We start from the raw sequence: 23,938 nt of genomic DNA, 5'->3' as shown, positions 1-23,938 counted from the left end.
ATTCTTTTGTATAGACAGACCATCATGTATTTGAACTATCCTCTACTGATGGTTTGCCTTTACTGTAAGCAGCCTAGAAAAAACATTCTTGGCATAGTTAGACCATTTCTAGAGGACAAAAGGAGTTTCTGTAAGAGAAACTACTGGGTCAAAAGGGACACGTATTTAAAACTCAGAATGGTATTGTCCAACTACTCTCCAAAAAGGTGGTTCCAAGTTATATTCTCAAAGTATGTGAAGTGTGCCTGCTTTTCAATGCCCATGACTTATAAAACTGGTCTCTAGTATGCTCTACTTGACACAGAGCGAAACCAAACAAAGCCTTCTTCTGTTGGCATTTGATTACTACCAATGCTAGACTTTCAACTGAAAACAACTTTTTTTTCATCTTTTTTTTTTTTTAAGACAGGGTCTTGGTCTGTCACCCAGGCTGGAATGTAGTGGTAAGATCAGCTCACTGTGGCCTCAGATTCCTGGGCTTAAGGATTCACCTGCCCCAGCCTCCTGAGTAGCTGGAACTTCAGGAGCATGCCATCATCCCTGGCTAATTCTTTTTTTTTTTTTTTTTTTTGAGATGGAATCTCGCTCTGTTGCCAGGCTGGAGTGCAGTGGTGTGATCTCAGTTCATTGCAACCTCCAACTCCCTGGTTCAAGTGATTCTCCTGCCTCAGCCTCCCAAGTAGCTGGGATTATAGGCACATACCACCACACCCAGCTAATTTTTGTATCTTTAGTAGAGATGGGGTTTCACCATGTTGGCCAGGATGGTCTCGATCTCTTGATCTTGTGATCTGCCCGATGTCTGGCTAATTCTTTAAAAAATATTTTTTTAGAGATAGAGTTTTTCCTCTGTTGCCCAAGCTGACCTCAAACTTCTTGCCTCAAGTGATTCTCCTGCCTTGGCCTCCCAAATTGCTAGGATTCTAGGTGTAAGCCACTGCACCTGGCCTTTTTCCTTCAAATATTGGAAATTAAAAAAAAAAAAAAACTTTTTTCTTTTTTTAATAGAGATGGGGTCTCACTTTGCTGCCCAGGCTAGTCTTAAACTCCTGGCCTCAAGTGATCCTCCTGCCTTGGCCTCCCAAAGTGCTGTGATCACAGGCATAAGCCATTGTGCCTGGCCCTTCCCTTTTAATATCGGAAAATTATACAGAGTAACACAAAGAAAAAAGATACTAATCCAGAGCTTGGGATTATAAATACTGAAGTATTTATTAACTGCAAGTGATAGTCCAAACAGTACTTCCATCCTAAAGAAACATCCTTAAAAACACTCTAACCCCAGATATAATGCTAAATCTTACTTTGATGTTGTCCAGAACCCTTTTAAACTCCAAAGGTTCATCTTTTCCCTCCATAGCTGCAGGATCTAAGCCATCTCCTCCATAAATGAACTGGATGATATCGCCAGTAGAGCTTCGGACTGTCAGATCATACTGGGAGCAAAGATCTTCCAGAGATTTGACAAGCCTTCGCTAAAGGAAAAGGAGGAAAAAGCTCAGCTGCTTTGAGAAGACTAGTCACATGGGGAGAGGATAAGATTTGCAACTCAAGAGTCTCAAGGTTACAAGCACTTTAATCACATAAAAATACTTTATTAGAAACCCTTTAAAAAGAGTCCTCTCACCCCAAGAACAAGAGCAAGAATGCCTTACTAGCCTGTGCAGTGGGATTTGGAATATGCTCCAACCTCCAACATTTTAGTGTATTTTAGAACACATGCAATTTAAACCGCATCACCCACAAAGGACTCTGCAAATGCTGTTTTCCTAGGCTGTTTTACCTTCCTTCTCTTTCTCCCTAAGGTATAAATTAATGCAATAGCTTTGCATTTCTAAACAGAACTTAAGCCAGGACCCCTGCAGACTTCAATATGAATTACAGAGGATCAGGTGCAGGCCCTCTTCTGGGACAGAGGGGGAAGAAGAGAGAACAGGGACAGTATTGTGTCTGAACCAGCAGGCAGCAATGACTTCTCAAATCTGCTTAGGGAGAACCGTCCACCAGCTGAACACTCCAGCCAGCAATGCTATGGTGGCTCAGTGAATTAAAGAGAAGGAAATCTTCCTCTAGGCAACTTCAAAACAAAAAATCCCTTATGCCAGAACTAATTTGGTTTACATTAACACACTGCTCTGGCAAAGTCATACTCTCTAATTCAAAAAGTAAAGACAAAAAAATTAAGTCAAAACACACATTATGACAAGAGTGGTAAAAGTATTTCACAGTCTATTGGGTTTCTGACAAAAGCAGCATGCTCCCACACTGAAGGGCAATTTCCCATTGAAAGATGATTAATTGTATTCCACGGATGACACACACACAAAAGACGATTAAAGGTATCAGACAATGATACACGAGCTACAGGAGAGATGATGGAAATAGGCGTCTACTGACTTGGAAATAGGTGTCCACTGTCACACTAATCACAGTGTTTGTTCTGGCCCACTCATTCACATCTCTGGTTTATCTACCCTGGTTTTCCAGCTTGCAAAGGGCCATGCTTCCATAGTAAGGAGAGAGAAGACACAAAGCCACAGCAAGTTCATGGCCCAGCAACTTGTAGTGTTGACTTTATCTGGTGTTTTAAGTAGTTAAAAACATTACTTAAAAAAAAAAAAAAAAAAAAGCAGAAGCCTCAGTAGCCAATGCGATCAACTGGAAGAAAGGGTATCAGCGATGGAAGACGTAATGAATGAAATGAAGCCAGAAGAGAAGTTTAGAGAAAAAAGAATAAAAAGAAACGAACAAAGCCTCGAAGAAATATGGGACTATGTGAAAAGACCAAATCTACGTCTGATTGGTGTACCTGAAAGTGATGGGGAGAATGGAACCAAGTTGGAAAACACTCTGCAGGATATTATCCAGAAGAACTTCCCCAATCTAGCAAGGCAGGCCAACATTCAAATTCAGGAAATACAGAGAACACCACAAAGATACTCCTCGAGAAGAGCAACTCCAAGACACATAATTGTCAGATTCACCAAAGTTGAAATGAAGGAAAAAATGTTAAGGGCAGCCAGAGAGAAAGGTCGGGTTACCCACAAAGGGAAGCCCATCAGACTAACAGCAGATCTCTCGGCAGAAACTCTACAAGCCAGAAGAGAGTGAGGACCAATATTCAACATTCTTTTTTTTTTTTTTATTTAATATATATATATATTTTTTTATACTTTAAGTTTTAGGGTACATGTCCACATTGTGCAGGTTTGTTACATATGTATACATGTGCCATGCTGGTGCGCTGCACCCACTAGCTCCTCGTCTAGCATTAGGTATATCTCCCAATGCTATCCCTCCCCCCTCCCCCCACCCCACAACAGTCCCCAGAGTGTGATATTCCCCTTCCTGTGTCCATGTGATCTCATTGTTCAATTCCCACCTATGAGTGAGAATATGCAGTGTTTGGTTTTTTTGTTCTTGCGATAGTTTACTGAGAATGATGATTTCCAATTTCATCCATGTCCCTACAAAGGACATGAACTCATCATTTTTTATGGCTGCATAGTATTCCATGGTGTATATGTGCCACATTTTCTTAATCCAGTCTATCATCATTGGACATTTGGGTTGGTTCCAAGTCTTTGCTATTGTGAATAATGCCGCAATAAACATACGTGTGCATGTGTCTTTATAGCAGCATGATTTATAGTCATTTGGGTATATACCCAGTAATGGGATGGCTGGGTCAAATGGTATTTCTAGTTCTAGATCCCTGAGGAATCGCCACACTGACTTCCACAATGGTTGAACTAGTTTACAGTCCCACCAACAGTGTCAAAGTGTTCCTATTTCTCCACATCCTCTCCAGCACCTGTTGTTTCCTGACTTTTTAATGATTGCCATTCTAACTGGTGTGAGATGATATCTCATAGTGGTTTTGATTTGCATTTCTCTGATGGCCAGTGATGATGAGCATTTTTTCATGTGTTTTTTGGCTGCATAAATGTCTTCTTTTGAGAAGTGTCTGTTCATGTCCTTCGCCCACTTTTTGATGGGGTTGTTTGTTTTTTTCTTGTAAATTTGTTTGAGCTCATTGTAGATTCTGGATATTAGCCCTTTGTCAGATGAGTAGGTTGCGAAAATTTTCTCCCATTTTGTAGGTTGCCTGTTCACTCTGATGGTAGTTTCTTTTGCTGTGCAGAAGCTCTTTAGTTTAATTAGATCCCATTTGTCAATTTTGTCTTTTGTTGCCATTGCCTTTGGTGTTTTGGACATGAAGTCCTTGCCCATGCCTATGTCCTGAATGGTAATGCCTAGGTTTTCTTCTAGGGTTTTTATGGTTTTAGGTCTAACATTTAAATCTTTAATCCATTTTGAATTGATTTTTGTATAAGGTGTAAGGAAGGCATCCAGTTTCAGCTTTCTACACATGGCTAGCCAGTTTTCCCAGCACCATTTATTAAATAGGGAATCCTTTCCCCATTGCTTGTTTTTCTCAGGTTTGTCAAAGATCAGATAGTTGTAGGTATATGGCGTTATTTCTGAGGGCTCTGTTCTGTTCCATTGATCTATATCTCTGTTTTGGTACCAGTACCATGCTGTTTTGGTTACTGTAGCCTTGTAGTATAGTTTGAAGTCAGGTAGTGTGATGCCTCCAGCTTTGTTCTTTTGGCTTAGGATTGACTTGGCAATGCGGGCTCTTTTTTGGTTCCATATGAACTTTAAAGTAGTTTTTTCCAATTCTGTGAAGAAAGTCATTGGTAGCTTGATGGGGATGGCATTGAATCTGTAAATTACCTTGGGCAGTATGGCCATTTTCACGATATTGATTCTTCCTACCCATGAGCATGGAATGTTCTTCCATTTGTTTGTATCCTCTTTTATTTCCTTGAGCAGTGGTTTGTAATTCTCCTTGAGGAGGTCCTTCACATCCCTTGTAAATTGGATTCCTAGGTATTTTCAACATTCTTAAAGAAAAGAATTTTCAAAGCAGAATTTCATATCCAGCCAAACTAAGCTTCATAAGTGAAGCAGAAATAAAATACTTTACAGACAAGCAAATGCTGAGAGATTTTGTCACCACCAGGCCTGCCCTAAAAGAGCTCCTGAAGGAAGCACTAAACATGGAAAGGAACAACAGGTACCAGCCACTGCAAAAACATGCCAAATTGTAAAGACCATCAAGGCTAGGAAGAAACTGCATCAACTAACGAGCAAAATAACCAGCTAACATCATAATGACAGGATCAAATTCACACATAAAATATTAACTTTAAATGTAAATGGGCTAAATGCTCCAATTAAAAGACACAGACTGGCAAATTGGATAAAGAGTCAAGACCCATCAGTGTGCTGTATTCAGGAAACCCATCTCACATGCAGAGACACACATAGGCTCAAAATAAAGGGATGGAGGAAGATCTACTAAGCAAATGGAAAACAAAAAAAGGCAGGGGTTGCAATCCTAGTCTCTGATAAAACAGACTTTAAACCAACAAAGATCAAAAGAGACAAAGAAGGCCATTACATAATGGTAAAGGGATCAATTCAACAAGAAGAGCTAACTATCCTAAATATATATGCACCCAATACAGGAGCACCCAGATTCATAAAGCAAGTCCTTAGTGACCTACAAAGAGACTTAGACTCCCACACAATAATAATGGGAGACTTTAACACCCCACTGTCAACATTAGACAGATCAACGAGACAGAAAGTTAACAAGGATATCCAGGAATTGAACTCAGCTCTGCACCAAGCAGACCTAATAGACATCTACAGAATTCTCCACCCCAAATCAACAGAATATGCATTCTTTTCAGCACCACACCACACCTATTCCAAAACTGACCACATAGTTGGAAGTAAAGCACTCCTTAGCAAATGTAAAAGAACAGAAATTATAACAAACTGTCTCTCAGACCACAGTGCAATCAAACTAGAACGCAGGATTAAGAAACTCACTCAAAACCGCTCAACTACATGGAAACTGAACAACCTGCTCCTGAATGACTACTGGGTAAATAATGAAATGAAGGCAGAAATAAAGATGTTCTTTGAAACCAACGAGAACAAAGACACAACATACCAGAATCTCTGGGACACATTCAAAGCAGTGTGTAGAGGGAAATTTATAGCACTAAATGCCCACAAGAGAAAGCAGGAAAGATCTAAAATTGACACCCTAACATCACAATTAAAAGAACTAGAAAAGCAAGAGCAAACACATTGAAAAGCTAGCAGAAGGGAAGAAATAACTAAGATCAGAGCAGAACTGAAGGAACTAGAGACACAAAAAACCCTTCAAAAAATTAATGAATCCAGGAGCTGGTTTTTTGAAAAGATCAACAAAATTGACAGACCGCTAGCAAGACTAATAAAGAAGAAAAGAGAGAAAAATCAAATAGACGCAATAAAAAATGATAAAGGGGATATCACCAACGATCCCACAGAAATACAAACTACCATCAGAGAATACTATAAACACCTCTATGCAAATAAACTAGAAAATCTAGAAGAAATGGATAAATTCCTCGACACATACATCCTCCCAAGACTAAACCAGGAAGAAGTTGAATCTCTGAATAGACCAACAACAGGCTCTGAAATTGAGGCAATAATTAATAGCTTACCAACCAAAAAAAGTCCAGGACCAGATGGATTCACCGCCGAATTCTATCAGAGGTAAAAAGAGGAGCTGGTACCATTCCTTCTGAAATTATTCCAATCAATAGAAAAAGAGGGAATCCTCCCTAACTCATTTTATGAGGCCAGCATCATCCTGATACCAAAGCCTGGCAGAGACACAACCAAAAAGAGAATTTTAGACCAATATTGTTGATGAACATCGATGCAAAAATCCTCAATAAAATACTGGCAAACCGAATCCAGCAGCACATCAAAAAGCTTATCCACCATGATCAAGTCGGCTTCATCCCTGGGATGCAAGGCTGGTTCCACATACACAAATCAATAAATGTAATCCAGCATATAAACAGAACCAAAGACAAAAACCACATGATTATCACAATAGATGCAGAAAAGGCCTTTGACAAAATTCAACAACACTTCATGCTAAAAACTCTCAATAAATTAGGTATTGATGGGACGTATCTCAAAATAATAAGAGCTATCTATGACAAACCCACAGCCAATATCATATTGAATGGGCAAAAACTGGAAGCATTCCCTTTGAAAACGGGCACAAGACAGGGATGCCCTCTCTTACCACTCCTATTCAACATAGTGTTGGAAGTTCTGGCCAGGGCAATCAAGCAGGAGAAGGAAATAAAGGGCATTCAATTAGGAAAAGAGGAAGTCAAATTGTCCCTGTTTGCAGATGACATGATTGTACATCTAGAAAACCCAATCGTTTCAGCCCCAAATCTCCTCAAGCTGATAAGCAACTTCAGCAAAGTCTCAGGATACAAAATCAATGTGCAAAAATCACAAGCATTCTTATACACCAATAACAGACAGAGAGCCAAATCATGAGTGAACTCCCATTCACAATTGCTTCAAAGAGAATAAAATACCTAGGAATCCAACTTACAAGGGATGTGAAGGACCTCCTCAAGGAGAACTAAAAACCACTGCTCAATGAAATAAAAGAGGATACAAACAAATGGAGAACATTCCATGCTCATGGGTAGGAAGAATCAATATCGTGAAAATGGCCATACTGCCCAAGGTAATTTATAGATTCAATGCCATCCCCATCAAGCTACCAATGTCTTTCTTCACAGAATTGGAAAAAACTACTTTAAAGTTCATATGGAACCAAAAAAGAGCCCGCATTGCCAAGTCAATCCTAAGCCAAAAGAACAAAGCTGGAGGCATCACACTACCTGACTTCAAACTATACTACAAGGCTACAGTAACCAAAACAGCATGGTACTGGTACCAAAACAGAGATATAGATCAATGGAACAGAACAGAGCCCTCAGAAATAATGCCGCATATCTACAACTATCTGATCTTTGACAAACCTGAGAAAAACAAGCAATGGGGAAAGGATTCCCTATTTAATAAATGGTGCTGGGAAAACTGGCTAGCCATATGTAGAAAGCTGAAACTGGATCCCTTCCTTACACCTTATACAAAAATTAATTCAAGATGGATTAAAGACTTAAATGTTAGACCTAAAACCATAAAAACCCTAGAAGAAAACCTAGGCAATACCATTCAGGACATAGGCATGGGCAAGGACTTCATGTCCAAAACACCAAAAGCAATGGCAACAAAAGCCAAAATTGACAAATGGGATCTAATTAAACTAAAGAGCTTCTGCACAGCAAAAGAAACTACCATCAGAGTGAACAGGCAACCTACAGAATGGGAGAAAATTTTCGCAACCTACTCATCTGACAAAGGGCTAACATCAGAAGCTACAATGAACTCAAACAAATTTACAAGAAAAAAACAAACCCCATCAAAAAGTGGGTGAAGGATATGAACAGACACTTCTCAAAAGAAGACATTTATGCAGCCAAAAGACACATGAAACAATGCTCATCATCACTGGCCATCAGAGAAACGGAAATCAAAACTACAATGAGATACCATCTCACACCAGTTAGAATGGCGATCATTAAAAAGTCAGGAAACAACAGGAGCTGGAGAGGATGTGAAGAAATAGGAACACTTTTACACTGTTGGTGGGACTGTAAACTAGTTCAACCATCGTGGAAGTCAGTGTGGCGATTCCTCAGGGATCTAGAACTAGAAATACCATTTGACGCAGCAATCCCATTACTGGGTTTATACCCAAAGGAATATAAATCATGCTGCTATAAAGACACATGCACATGTATGTTTATAGCGGCACTATTTACAATAGCAAAGACTTGGAACCAACCTAAGTGTCCAACAATGATAGACTGGATTAAGAAAATGTGGCACATATACACCATGGAATACTATGCAGCCATAAAAAATGATGAGTTCACGTCCTTTGTAGGGACATGGATGACACTGGAAACCATCATTCTCAGCAAACTATCCCAAGGACAAAAAACCAAATGCTGCATGTTCTCACTCATAGGTGGAAACTGAACAATGATAACACATGGACACAGGAAGGGGAACATCACACACCGGGGACTGTTGTGGGGTAGGGGGAGCGGGGAGGGATAGCATTAGGAGATATACCTAATGCTAAATGAGTTAATGGGTACAGCACACCAACATGGCACATGTATACATATGTAACAAACCTGCACGTTGTGCACATGTACCCTAAACTTAAAAGTATAATAATAATAAAATTTAAAAAATACAGTTAAATTATTGAGTGGCGAGTACAGGGATTGAAAAGACGTCTTTTGCCTGTGGTCTTATGGAAGAACACAAGAAGACGTATTTTTCACTCCTCAGCCATTAGGGTACTTTTGTGGTAAAGTTTGAGAAGCACAAACGCTGAGAAGCCTCTAGTTTAGCCCTGTGCCCCAGAGTCTATTATCTCAGAGCTATACACTCTCTGAGGAAATGCTTTCCTTCTAAGCATCCAAGCCCCGCAGCAAACACTGGAATAGGTCATTAGAGTTAATTAGAATGATATTAATAATGAGTTACATAAATAGTTGCAAAGAGAGAGGCAGAGGCCTCGCAATAACCCTCATTGTCACGTGTTAGTAACGCGAGGCTCAGTGAGGTTGAATGACATATCCCACAATGTACTTCCAGCCATGTTCTCCTCTAACAGCGCTTTGCTATGCGAGGCTCTGGCCTGGTCTTGATCATCATAGGATGATTCGGAACATACTACATTTTTTTTGGTTGTTCATTTCCAGGGCATCTACCTTTCTACATTTTTTCCTTTTAAATTTAACCCAAGACTAGATAAATTACAGCTCATGTGCAAAACGTGCACTCAATAGTCAAAACCCACAGAGCTCTGTCCTGCTCTGTTGCTAATGGCCTACATTTCTTCAGGTTACCTGCATGTATCCCGTTTCAGCTGTCTTTACAGCCGTGTCGACTAGACCTTCCCGGCCGGCCATTGTGTGGAAGAAAAACTCAGTTGGTGTTAAACCGGAATAAAAGCTATTAGCCACAAAGCCTTTGGCAGCTGGGAGCTAAAGAGAGGTAGAAAAAAGAAAAATCAAACAAAAAAAGTTCAAGGCCCACGATTCTGAAATCCACTCAAATCAGAAAATGCCCCACCTTGAGACTATAAATACCTGGCCAGTATATTCTCACGAAATGGCAGGCTTTCTTTGCCCTTTCCTTATGGAGAAATACTTTATACCAGGGACAAAGAGAATGAGGGCCCAGCCAGGGCTGGTGCTGGTGCCAGTGGCAGGCAAGTGGCCCAAGAGAGGGAAACCTAAGATCTGGATGCTCGCCTTAAAATAGGCAAGCAGTCAAGGACCTCAGAGGACACCCTGTGGATGGAGGCTGCCTGCCCATTCCCTGGGAAATGACACCTTCAAGATATCCTTCCTGTGGGCCAGACCTGCCCATCTCCAAAACATAACCATGCATTGTCAATGTCTACAGGGTTTCATTCTGGGCACTGAAAATGTTCTAAAAGTAGATTGTAGTGATGGCTGCACAGCTCTGTGAATATATTAACAGTCACTGAACTGTATGCCTTACATGGGTAAATTACATATGAAGTATAATTGTAATAATTACATACGAAGTATATATGTATTTAAAGTTTATTTATCTGTAGAGATGGGGTCTCGCTATGTTGGCCAGACGAACTCCTGGCCTCAAGCAATCCTCTTGCCTTGGCCTCCCAAAGTGCTAGGATTTCAGGCATGAGACACTGTGCCCGGCCTGAAGTGTATCTTAATAAAATGGCAAAAAATACATATATAAAACTCCACATGAAATTGGCCAACGGTCTTTGATCTGAATAGGTCTGTGTTCCTTGGAGAAAGAGTAGATTAAGAGATCTTCACAGTTCTACCTGATCTGCTACTGCTTACCTTTGAGTGTTTTTCAAAATGAGGCAAGGACCTGTTTTCAAAGCCGTCTGGCACTCGAGAGCCACTGATGGCCTGCTGTCCCACACAGGCAATCATCTGTGATATGTTAATGAAGGAACCTGGGGACATGGACCAGAAATGTAACATTCATTTACCAAAATAACACTAATTGAAGTGCATGCAGATCGGAAGGGTAAAACAGGAATAGGCCCTTATGCTCAATGAGGTCATGGTCCTGGAACAGTAGAAGACAGAAATACAGTCAAGACAACAAGGAGCTGTCAGGAACCCAAGAAAGGCGGAACGAGGGCGAGAGGAGCCAGGAGCATGTGTGGGTTGGAGGAAAGGCTGGGGAAGTGACAGGTGAGTCTTCAAGGAGGCTTCAGCAAGTCCAGGTTGGACTCCTGGAGGACGTTATGATTTGGACATAAAGGGAGAGGGGGAGGAATTCCAAAGTGGTGGGAAAGTAGGAAGCAAAGACAGAGAAATGGAAAAGTGTGGGCTATGTCCTGAGGGTAGGAAGCAGGAGAGCAATGGGGTAAAAGGCAGCAAAGTTAAAGAGACTGGACTTTATCCTGTCAAAAAAAAAAGTGTACAGAAATAGAAGCACAGAGGTTTTGAATTTGAATGCATTATCATAAAACCAAATGCTTTGAGGGCCTCGGTATCTACAAAATAGAAGAATTATGCCACATCATTAAGTACATTAAAAAATCCCTGGCTTTCTTCTTCTTCAACCTGCCTGACCTGCTGGGTTCAAGTAATCCTCCCACCTCAGCCTCCTGATTAGCTGGGACGACAGGCACAAGCTACCATGCCCAGCTAATTTTTTTTTTTTTTTGTATTTTTTGTAGAGATGGGGTTTTGGCATATTGCCCAGGCTGATCTCGAACTCCTGGGCTCAAGCAATCAAACAGCCTCGGCCTCGGCCTCGGCCTCCCAAAGTGCTGGGATTACAGGCACGAGCCACTGCATCTGGCCTCATTCTTTTTTAAAGACCACGTTTGCTCAAAGCACCCTCAAACTCAGAATCCACACACATTACCAACAAGTTCCTTCAAAGCAGTTAAACTTCCCAAAATGCAAATAATTAAGTCTCTCTCTCTGATTTAAAAAGATCCCTTAAATAAATGAAATGTCTGTTTGGAGCTGTGACTATCACATTTTCTGGAGCCAAACAGCCTGTACGGAGAACACACTGCCAGCAGGTGAGAGAGGGGCATGCACACCTTTGGAGCCGCACAGAGCCATGGTGAGGGGGCTGTTGCTCTTGTCCAGCTCCCGGAGGCAGGCACTGCCAGCGTGGTCACGGATCACAGACAGCTCCTTCAGGATCAGTGCCTAGTGGGAGAAAAGGAGATCCTTGGTGGGTTGTCCTCATTGTCTCTGTGGATTACAAATGTTCAATCTAACATTTAAAGAAATTTGTAAATACTGAGGCAAGATGCCCGATTTCCGATCAATAAATGTTTCAGAACCTTAGAAGAGCAAAATGCCCTGGCTATATGAACATGTACATCTTCTACAAGGTTCTAAAATTGGTGTATAAGGCAAACAGTTTATCTTTTTTTTTGTTTTTGTTGGAGACAGGATCTCACTCTGTTGGCTGAGGTTGGTGTACAATGGCATAATCACAGCTCACCGCAGCCTCAAACTCCCGGGCTCAAGTGATCCTCCTGCCCCAGACCCCTGAGTAGCTAGGACTACAGGTATATGTCCCTACCAGGCCTGGCTAATTTTTAAAATTTTTTTTGTAGAGATGGGGTCTTGCTATATTGCCCAGGTTGGACTTGAACTCCTGGCCTCAAGGGATCTTCCTGCCTTGATTATAGGCATAAGCCACCAAGCCTGGCCTAAAATTGACAGTAATAAAAACTTGAAGAATCCTTTAAATGGCCCATAAGGTAGAATGTATGGCTTTGTGTATACTACCCTACACAACAAAATATCTGTATATAAATAGCTGTGTGGACACACACATGCACCCCATACAAATATATAAGATAATATGTGGTATGTAAAAGAGAATTGCCTGTACTATTTGTAAATTTGTCTTTCTACTTTTTCTTGCCAAGCACACATCTGAATGTCTGCAAGCTAGGCATGTGATGAGGTGACTTCACAAGAATATTCCGGCTCATGAGCTCATCCACAGTTACTCCTCAACTTACAAACTAGGATGCTGAATCAGTTACAAGTCTGGTTCCATGAAAAATTGCTGCTGCCGAGGTCTCAAGTAATTTTCTAGGAGGTACCGGTGAGGGATATCCTTTTCTCTCTCTTTAAGACTCAGTGAAAGTAAGATTAAGAATGAGCTAATGGTAAATACCTCACAAAATTCTGGTTTCTCCCTGCTTTAGAAAATGTATTTCATTAGAAAACTTCCCAATGCTTAAAGAGCCTTTCTTCCACACTCAGGTGAGTCAAACCTCAGTGCCACGGGTTTATCGGTGAGGCAGAAGACGGCCAGGTGAAAGCCTGGTGCACTTAGACTGCTGAGGGAGTTTCAGGTTCTCACAGGCTGATGGTGATTCTGATTCTGACCCATGCTGGTTGAGATCTTAGCTAAAATAGTTTCAAATGAGGGGCAGCAGGCTGGGGATGTGACTATTAGACATGAATTCTCCCTCTTCTGCATCCAAGTCTCTTTCAAAGACCATACATTCAAAGAGCTGTGGTGAGGCTGGGCACGGTGGCTCATGCCTGTAATTCCAGCACTTTGGGAGGCCGAGGTGGGTGGATCACCTGAGGTCAGGAGTTCGAGACCAGGCTGGCCAACATGGCAAAACCCCGCCTCTACTAAAAATGCAAAAAAAAAATTAGCTGGGCATGGTTGTGGGCGCCTGTAATCCCAGCTACTCAGGATGTTGAGGCAGGGATAATTGCTTGCACCCAGGAGGTAGAGGTTGCAGTGAGATGAGATTGCACCACTGCACTCCAGCCTGGGCGACAAAGTGAGACTCCATCTTAAAACAAAACATCAAAAAAACTGGCTGGGCGTAGTGGCTTACACCTGTAATCCCAGTACTTTGGGAGACCGAGGCGGGCAGATCACGAGGTCAGGAGATCGAGACCATGCTGGCCAACATGGTGAAACCCTGTCTCTACTAAAAATACAAAAATTAGCTGGTCATGGTGGCATGTGCCTGTAATCCCAGCTACTTGGGAGGGTGAGGCAGGAGAATCACTCGAACCAGGGAGTCAGACGTTGCAGGGAGCCAAGATCGTACCACTGCACTCCAGCCTGGCTGGAGTGCTTCATAAAACTATGAAAAGCGAGACTCCGTCTCAAACAAAAACAAAAACAAAAAAAACCAAATCCCCCAAAACCAAAGAGCTGTGGTGTCAGTTTCTACTTGAAGGATGCTGAAAATAGAAAAGGCAAGAGCACTCGAGTACCAGTTACAGAAGGGACCTGAGTGTGCCACCAGAACAAGAGCAGCCCCGTGTGGCCGAATGAACAGATGGCTATGTTTTCACCACCTGGATGTGAAAGCTAGGAGGGACATGAGGATCTGATGAAAGGCCCTACCCTCAGGAAACAAACAAGGACACACACAGTGAGCCCAGGGCCCCAACAGGACAGACAAGGACATACACAGTGAGCCCAGGGCCCCAACAGGACAGATGCCAATGCCTTGACTTGCCCACTCCTTTGCTACCTCTCTTCATGGCTCAGCACAACCCCAGAGAGCACCACTGTAGCCACTGTACACGGCAAGTGGCGACCCTGAACCAAAGGGCCGGGCTCACCTCCAGGGTCTCCTCAGCAGTGCAGCCAGGCTGCTGCTGCAGCTTGCCCGTGTTCAGGGCTTCGATGTACTCATCACATTTCTTGTAGCCGGCATTCAGCAACTCATACTTGGCCTTCAGCAGTCCTTGGCCAGGTGTGACATCACCGATCCCAATTGAGAAACCACGGTTAGCTGTAGAGTTGGTAGAGCAGGAAGAAAGGGCCATAAATGAGAGTCAGCAAACCTACTAAATACAGTTTATGCCTGCTAGATATAGTTTGTACTATGTATAAACTATGTATGTATAGTTTAAAGTATAAAAAAGTGTATATCTTCACAGAATTCATCACAATTCAATTAAATAATGGCTTTCTTTCTCAGTCATTAGGGAGTTACACAAAATGACTAAGACTCAACTGACTTCTCTCAGAGACCTTACGATCTGGTGGGGAAACACAATACCGTTTCCAACTATTACCTAAAGCAGAGTGACATTAAACACTAAAGGGTGGCCTGAGGGCTGGGTGCAGTGGCTCATGCCTATAATCCCAGCACTTTGGAAGGCTGAGGCAGGAGGCTCGCTTGATCCCAGATGTTTGTGATCAGCCTTGTCTCTACAAAAACCTTAAAAAATTAGCCGGGCATGGTGGCACATGCCAGTAGTCCCAGCTACTTGGGAGGTGGAGGTTGCAATGAGCCATAATCACATCACTGCGCTCCAGCCTGGGCAACAGAGCAAGACCCTGTGTCACACACACAAAAAAGTATTCTCCAACTTTGATGGAACTAGGTGCCACCATTGATCCTAGCCACAATATTCTGTATGTAGAAATAAAGAGAGTGAATGAGTGGCTTCTGGCTTAGCAGGATAGGAAGGTCTGACCTACAAGTATCTGTAGATGAGAGGACTAATGGGCCTGGAAAGGCTCAGAAATGAGATCATTAGGTTCTGCAAATGCTGGAAATGATGAATGTGCTGGAAACAAGGAAACCTAGTGGAAAGTCTGTATAAGGAAGGCTCCAGGCCCTTATTCCTGTAGGAGATGGGAGTTTGCTCCCAGCGAAATGGAATCAGAGAGGCTCTGGGTCTGGGAATACCAGGCAGATGAAATAACTGTAAACAAGAGCACTGAGGGAAAGCCTGTATATTCCTTTTATACAAAAAAACTGAGAGGTCCATCAACCAGTCAGCTCCATTTCCAATCAGTGTTTCAGTCCTTACTCCTGAAGGACCACCAGATATTTGAGGAAAGATTTTAACATGAAAGACAAAAGACACAAATGCACAGGAAAAAGGAAGTAAAAGGATACAGAAAATTCAGGAAGCAAATATAATAAAACTATGAATAATATTCTCTCAGAGTGATCAGAGAAGATACATTCAGGGATCAAAACAAGAAAGCTTTAAAAACAAAACAGGTTGGGCATAGTGGCTCACGCCTGTAATCCCAGCACTTTGGGAGGCGGAGGTGGGCAGATCACTTGAGGTCAGGAGTTCGAGACCATCCTGGCCAACATGGTGAAACCCCGTCTCTACTAAAAACACAAAAATTAGCCGGACATGGTGGCAGGCAGCTGTAGTCCCAGCTACTCGGGAGGCTGTGGCAGGAGAATCACTTGAGCCTGGGAGGTGGAGGTTGCAGCGAGCTGAGATTGCATCACTGCACTCCAGCCTGGCGACTGAGCAAGACTCCGTCTCAAAAAAAAAAAAAAAAAAAAGAAACAAAAACACTACCTGTGAATAAGTACATTGAAAAATAGTATTGGAAATTAAATACATGATAGTGATAAAATTTTAAAAATCAACAGAAGTATTAGAAGATAAAGTGAATCTAGAATAAAGAAATGGCAAACGGAAAAGAAGATAATTAGATAATTAATCTAGGAGTTCTAATATGTAATTAACTGAAGTTCCAAAAAGAAAGAACAGAGAAAGTAAAAGAGAGAAAATTATTAAAGAAATAACATAAAATTTCCAGAATGGAAGGACACACAGCTGCAGATTAAATGAAATTACTCAGTGCTTAGCACAGTGAATGAAAAAAGACCCACACCAAAGGTATATTGTTGTGAACTTTCAGAGTGAGAACACAGAGGATTCTGAAAGTTTCTAAAATGAAAAAAACAATTCAAGGGCCAGGCATGGTAGCTAATGCCTGTAATCCTAGCACTTTGGGAGGTGGAGGCAGGTGGATCACTTGAGCCCAGGAGTTCAAGACCAGCCTGGGCAACATGGTGAGACTTCATTTCTACAAAACTTAGTTGGGCATGGTGGCACATGCCTGTAGTCCCAGCTGCTCAAGAGGCTGCGTGAGCCAAGATCACACCACTGCACTACAGCCTGGGTGACAGAGCAAGACCCTATCTTCAAAAAACAAAAAAAAATCAAATACAAAAACTGCGGAATAAGAACGACAATACCCGTTAACAACAACTCTGAAAGCAAGAAGAAAGTAGAGCAGTACCTTCAAAATTCTGAGGGGAAATAATTTTCAATCTAAAATTGTATACCCAGGCAAGTATAAGAGTGGAATAAAGTGTTGGGGGCATGCAAACATCACTTGACTCATGGCCCACTCAAAGCAAGAGCAAACAAACAAACAAAAAAAATAGAACAGTGAAAGCATAGTAGGCAAATATTGAGTAATCTTGGAGAACTGAATCATGGACAGCCCCAAGAGTTCTAGTGCTTCCACAGGGACCTTGGAAGCAGCCCATCAAGGATGTTTTATAATCTAACCCTGTCTAGAAGACCGTAGGGAGCTACTGCTGGTTTTGAGAAGAGAACTGAAAAGCAAATTCAAATCTGTTGTGAAACTATTCAGTACTGAGTTAATTTAATTAATAACAGCACACATGATTTAGCCTGGAACGAGTATCTTTTTCTGTATGTATATGTGTGGTGGGGATGAAATGGCAGTAAAAGAACAAAATAATGTAAACCCTTAAGACTCTAACAATTGCAGCTTTAACTAAAAGAAGGATGCTGAGATACTCACACAGGTAGACAGGAGCCAGCCTGGCGAGCCGTGACATGGCATCTGCAGCTTCATTCTGCCCCCAGTCTCGCAGCAAAATGTAAAAAATATTGTTCTTGGATCCTGACCCTAGGGTTCCTTTGTCCATGCTGCCACTCATCAACTCACTGTTCTGGATTGTAACATCTGGAAGAATGATTATATATTTAGACAACAATTATTGATTACTTTGCCTTATTCCAAAATGAATTTGAGACAGTTGAGAAAATATGTTCCCATACTGACACTTAAAGCAGAACAAACAGAAATTCTCCTCAAAGCTTTTTTTTGGGTGGGTGGAGGGGGGGTTAAAGGAAAACTTGGGAATTTTTGAAAAATATAGAAACTCCAGTTAGTGTGTAGTCCTAACCCTGAAATATACCAGTTGACCCTCACTCTCCTCATCTGTGAACTGCGGGTAACAGTATCAAGCACTTGTCATCTTTATGTTATGGGATATTTTGAGCATCAGATGAAATAACATACAGTGAAGTGCTCTATAAACTATACATAATTTGTTACTCATATAAGATATTAAATATTAACAAAGGTACCATCATGTACAGCCTATACAACAACCAAATGAAATTCATATCCAAAAAGAAACAAAACAGTCTAAAACAAGAAGCTGAAGTATTTTAAAGATCAGAGAGCATATTTCCAAAGAAATAAATCTGAGGAGTATCAGTGCCCTTCAAAACATTTGCTCTTCATTAGAAGACAGCAGAAATCCTGCCCTTCAAAACATTTGCTCTTCATTAGAAGACAGCAGAAATCCTGCCCTTCAAAACATTTGCTCTTCATTAGAAGACAGCAGAAATCCTGCCCTTCAAAACATTTGCTCTTCATTAGAAGACAGCAGAAATCCTGACCTTCAGAAGAACTCTGCAATTCAGTTCTTCAGTACAGAGTCCTGGAGATCCACTTTAGTCCCAAGGTCTCACTAGCAAAGCCCATTCTAAATCAGTGCTACTCAAACTAGGCTGCTAGGGAACTGTTTGGTAGTGGTCTGGGTGAGCGAACATGCTCACATCAGAAAGTAACTCAATGGATGCTGGCTAAACAGCAGGGCTCTGTGGACTGCACTTCGGGTTGAACTGGTTTAGACAGACTCAGATGACTTGCATATAAATCCTTTCCCTGGCTGGGTGTGGTGGCTCACACCTGTAATCCCAGCACTTTGGGAGGATGAGGTGGGACGATTGCTTGAGCCTAGGAGTTCAAGACCAGCCTGGGCAACGTAGGGAGAACCTGTTTGTCTTTAAAAAAAAAAAAAAAAAATCAATCCAGGCTGGGTGCAGTGGCTCATGCCTATAATCCCAGCACTTTGGGAGGGCAAGGCAGATCACTTGAGGTCAGGAGTTCAAGACCAGCTTGGCCAACACGGTGAAACCCCGTCTCTACTAAAAATACAAAAATAAGCCAGGCGTGGTGGTGGGCACCTGTAATCCAAGCTACTCGGGAGGCTGAGGCAGGAGAATCGCTTGAACCCAGTAGGTGGAAGTTGCAGTCAGCTGAGACTGCACCACTGCACTCCAGCCTGGGTGACAGAGCAAGACTTAGTCTCAAAAAAAAAAAAAAATTAAATGCCTTAAATAGTAAAATCCTTGTTTATTGCCCCCCACCCGCCAAAAAGATGACAAAATAAAGACAAACTACTAAGTGAGAAAAACTAGTCACTTAAGACAAAACACATTTGGAGAGAACATTCTAACCACTGCGTCACATGTCTACATGATCTCTACTTTTAAGAGAAATGGGGAATTACATCTGAGAGAAGAAATACCAGCTACATTTTCCTGAAGAAAAAACTTTCCACCTAAGGCTTAGAGAAACAATGAATTTGCTTGCTTCGCGAAGGTACCAGCAAAGCTGATGACCAGCCACTTGCTTTTCTGTCACGTTCCTCCTTCTCCCCACCCCAGTTCCGTCCACTCACAGGAATCATTGGCACAGAGATCTTCCCCTTTGCCACAGTACTGCTTGCCCTTGGTTCGCAGGTTGGCCCTCACTGGATTGTCATTGCTAGGCCTGAGGATGACACTGAAGATCTGCTTTCCGGTCCACAGGGTGACAGGCTGAGGGAGGGGAGGAAGCCTGAGAGTCAGTGGGCTGAGCCTGGTCTCAATCCCCCTTCAGTAGACAAAGCCAGGCGGCCCAGGGACTGCACTCAAGCCTAGCACCAACACGGTTCCACTCATTTCACCAGTCTACCCCCACAGACACATACACACACCTGTGCACCAACACACAACTCCCACACACACCTTTAGGATTGTAGGCGGTGGGAGGCGAACTTTAATTTTCTCATCCTTGCCAACCAGTATTGAAGCAATGATTTGGCAAGCCTTGGCTCGATCGAAGAAAGTGTCCTTGAGAGTGAGGAGATAGGCACCTAAGCATTAGGAACCAACACAAAACAAAGAAAAGGAATGAAATTGTGAGAATACTGCAAGGTTTCAATTTTAAAATAAATTTGAACCATGACCAACAGCGTGAATTGAAACAAACAGCTGCTTACTGACTTTCTCCTCCAACTAGGATCTACCTCCACAGGAACGTGACTTTGTTTTGTTCACTGCTGTATCCCCAGGCAAAAGGGACAGATTCTAAGCCAGACACTAGGTTTAGAAAATGCCCAGTCCATGAGAGGAGCTCACTAAAGACTTGCTGAATTAATGAATAACCAACCAATTAAAAAAAAAAAAGAAAAAAAAACCCACGGGAAGGTTCATGATCAAACTTAGTAAACAAAAAACCAAATTAAACACAGGCTATTAAATAGCTTTTCAAGTCATCACATGAATCACTATGAACGAGGAACACTGTGTTCCAGTCAGAAATCTCCTTTCAAGTGAACTTCACCAACCTACCTGTTAGAAAATCCTGAATAGCAGCAATCAGCGGTTCCCCATTCCTCGGGGTTACAAGATTTGCTTTAGTCTGTAGGAAAAGTAAGCGCAGTCAGTTAACTGTTCTAGGATGCATGATGCAGCCCAAAGCCTGAATCACAAGGTTTTTGAATAGTTATGAACAAATACAGAGTAGCAGAAGGACGAGGCTGAGAAATGAAAGCCAGGGGTCTGAATCCCAGCTTTGTCATTAACTCCCAGTTCCTTTATCTGTCAAGGGGAGAGAAAAAAATACCAGCAAGATTGACCTAGGAGGGTCCTACCAACACCAAAATGAAATACCAAGTGAAGTTGTTTCAGAATTCTATGAAAAACTCTACCCATGTAAGAAGATTTTATTGCTGTTTGTTTTTGAGACAGAGTCTTGCTTATAGCCCAGGTTAGAGTGCAGTGGTGCAAATATGGCTTACTGCAGCCTCAACCTCGTGGGGCTCAAGTGATCCTCCCAGCTCAGCCTCCCAAGTAGCTGGGACTACAGGCCCACATCATCATGCCCAGCTAAGTTTTTGCATTTTTTTTGTGGAGACGGGGTCTTACTTTGTTGCCCAGACTGGTCTCGAACTCGGGCTCAACTGATCCTCCCACCTCGGCCTCCCAAAGTGCTGGTATTACAGGCATGAGCTACTGCACCCAGCCCTATTGTTATTACTATAGGTGCTTCTCCAAAGAAAATTCATTTCTGTGAATGATGAGGAGCGTTGTGACCTCTGAAGTCAACCAATTCCACACTTGTCCACAATGACGACAGAACTGTTAAATGTCCCTTGGTTAAGACATTACGTTCTAATAATAATCAATCCAACAACAGAATTTAATTAAACATTTAATGAGGGCCTATGTTGGGCAAAAAAGGGTGTTAGGTAGTAAAACATAATTAACTCATGTAAAGAAGGCTGTGTGTATAAGAGTACATTTGCTCTAATCTTGATATGAAAATGCACGTGTATTTGTGGGTTTTCTGGGCCTTTTCACCCAGAAAGCAGGGTCCTCTCAGACAAAGGCCCATTACCACCTACTTCTGAGCCACTATCCAAAGCAGGGACCCTTCAACCAGAGTGGGAGACAGCTATTTAGCCAGATGTGCCTCTTTATTGCACACCACCTGACTGCTCTTACTCCTGGTCTAGAGACTCTCTCTGAGGTGGGATACAGGTAGTCTACGGGTAGAAGCAGAGTGCAAGGGGCTGAGATTAGTGTATTTTGAAAAGGTCTCCTGGGTAATTTGGGCCCACATCCAAATTAGAGCCCTATGCACTCCACTGAGAACAGCCTTGCTAAATCAGAACGATAGGTATTTTCTCACTTGAAATTGAGGAAACTTGTCCACATGGTAACTAAGGATTCTTCTACCCCAAAATCCTTGGAGACTTTGTTTTATTATTGCCATTTGTAACCAATGAAATATGCAGTTGTAACACAATGTCCACAGTATGGATCCTCAATGGCAGAGTCGACAGCAAAGTCTAAATGGTTGGTTGCAAGCTGATAGCTATTATTTCTAGCAGCATTCTAAACATTACTTTTTGTTACAAAAATAATATATGCTCATTATAGAAAATAAATCTAAGGCCAGGTGCAGTGGCTCACACCTATAATCCCAGCATCTGGGGAGGCCGAGTCGGGCGGATCACCTGAGGTCGGGAGTTCAAGACCAGCCTGACGAATGTGGTGAAACCCTGTCTCTACTAAGAGTACAAAATTAGCTGGGCGTGGTGGCAGATGCCTGTAATCCCAGCTACTCAGGAGGCTGATGCAGGAGAATCACTTGAACCTGGGAGGTAGAGGTTGCAGTGGGCCGAGATCACATCACTGCACTCCAGCCTGGGCAACAAGAGTAAAACTCCGTCTCAAACAAACAAACAAACAAAAAAAAAAAGAAAGAAAAAGAAAAAAAATCTAAACATACAGACAACTTAAAACCCCAAAATGATGCATGCAATACTAAAAGCCTAAACCAAAACAGGTTAAAAGCATCACATCAGAAATGGTAATAAGTGCTTTTGGAGGTAGGGACACTTACAACTATAAGACTTACCAGTTCCTAATATAGGAAGCTGGAATACTGAAAAAAGAAAACCTGAAGCTCTAAAATACTCAGTAGTTGGGGATCATGAAGTTCAGGAGGGGAGAATCCTACACAGCAGGTGCCATGTCCCACTGTGCTATTGCTGGGTCAGGAGTGAATAGTACATGTAGTGCCAACAGGTTTTTTTTTTTCTTCTTTTGAGACAGGGTCTTGCTCTGTTGCCCAGGCTGAACTGCAGTGGTGCAATCACAGCTCACTGCAGCCTCAACCTCCTGGGACCAAGCAATCCTCCCACTTCAGCTTCCTGAGTAGCTGGGACTACAGGCGTGCGCCACCACACCTGGCTAATTTTTGTAGTTTTCGTAGAGATGGAGTTTCGCCATGTTGTCCGGGCTGGTCTTGAACTCCTGAACTCAAGTGAACCACCTGCCTAGGCTTCCCATAGTGCTGGGATTACAGGCCTGAGCCACCGCGCCAGCCTGTGCCAACAGTTAAAGCCCAACTGTAAGCTCCTTAAGAGCAGGCACGTGCCTCACTATCACTGATCTCCTGCAGCATCTACTGGGCACTCCTTACGCATCTGTCAAATAAAGTGGTGGTAAGAGTTTTTATCATTATGTATAATACTGCATCCTTTAAGAAGACGAAGTATGTAATATAGTTTAGGAAGGTTTCCATTCAGAATGTTCAATAAAATGTGCTAGTGCTTAAAGAATCTTCAGCTACTGGAAAATTTACTTAGGTAGGACATCTTCTTCCCCTGTGACATCCAACATTGATATTGCTATATTCTTTCCTTACCTTGTCATAACTGGCCCTCATGTATACATTTTCTCCCAGAACCCACATTTATAGGCCAGAAAATCCACTCAACGTATCTGTTACAGACCCTAACTCATGTATATACTATAATTTCCAAGAGAGATTCTTCAAAGGCTCAAAAGAAACCAATAAAAAGAGAGATATATAGGCAGTTAGTGGTCGGTTTAAGAACAGAAAGAGCCTGGCTTCTTTGGCATTGTTAGTTGTGGTGGTGTTTTCATGTAAGTTTCCCTTTGCCTCCTTTCAAGGAGCTGTTATGCAAAAGCTGGGCTGTGCCACCCTACATACCCCCATCAGAACAAGGGCCTCTGCTTTAGCTTCTTCTGTTTGAGGAAGATGAAGGTTCATTTCATCACCATCAAAGTCAGCATTATAGGGTGTACAGACACACTCATTAAATCTGAAGGTCCGGTGGGGCTTGACCCTGGCCTGTGGAACACAAAACAAAACAAAACAGGAAGAGGACTTAGGCATTTATCCAAAAGCTTCTCTGTTTTGAAACATTAAAAATGGCTTCCTGGAAAACTGGGCACTGGCTTAAGAAAGT

General features: G+C 42.2%; 1 protein-coding gene across 1 annotated transcript in view; it reads right to left on the bottom strand.

Annotated features, from left to right (window-relative positions):
* The window catches only part of POLR3A (RNA polymerase III subunit A), a 56,359-nt gene that overhangs the window by 16,780 nt on the left and 15,641 nt on the right, over nt 1-23,938 (bottom strand). The window contains exons 11-20 of the mRNA XM_031015427.3: nt 23,680-23,820; nt 20,505-20,574; nt 19,899-20,026; nt 19,571-19,709; nt 17,614-17,778; nt 14,634-14,806; nt 12,110-12,221; nt 10,881-10,999; nt 9,882-10,019; nt 1,305-1,475 (exon numbers count right to left, since the gene is read on the bottom strand). Coding sequence (XP_030871287.1) covers nt 1,305-1,475; nt 9,882-10,019; nt 10,881-10,999; nt 12,110-12,221; nt 14,634-14,806; nt 17,614-17,778; nt 19,571-19,709; nt 19,899-20,026; nt 20,505-20,574; nt 23,680-23,820 — 1,356 coding nt within the window. The remainder of the gene's footprint in view (nt 1-1,304; nt 1,476-9,881; nt 10,020-10,880; nt 11,000-12,109; nt 12,222-14,633; nt 14,807-17,613; nt 17,779-19,570; nt 19,710-19,898; nt 20,027-20,504; nt 20,575-23,679; nt 23,821-23,938) is intronic.

This window comes from Gorilla gorilla, chromosome 8 (genome assembly GCF_029281585.2).
Source record: "Gorilla gorilla gorilla isolate KB3781 chromosome 8, NHGRI_mGorGor1-v2.1_pri, whole genome shotgun sequence".
NCBI classification, from domain to species: Eukaryota; Metazoa; Chordata; class Mammalia; order Primates; family Hominidae; genus Gorilla; species Gorilla gorilla.
The sequence above is the reverse complement of the archived record's forward strand: the minus strand, read 5'-3'. Positions and strand labels throughout refer to the sequence as shown.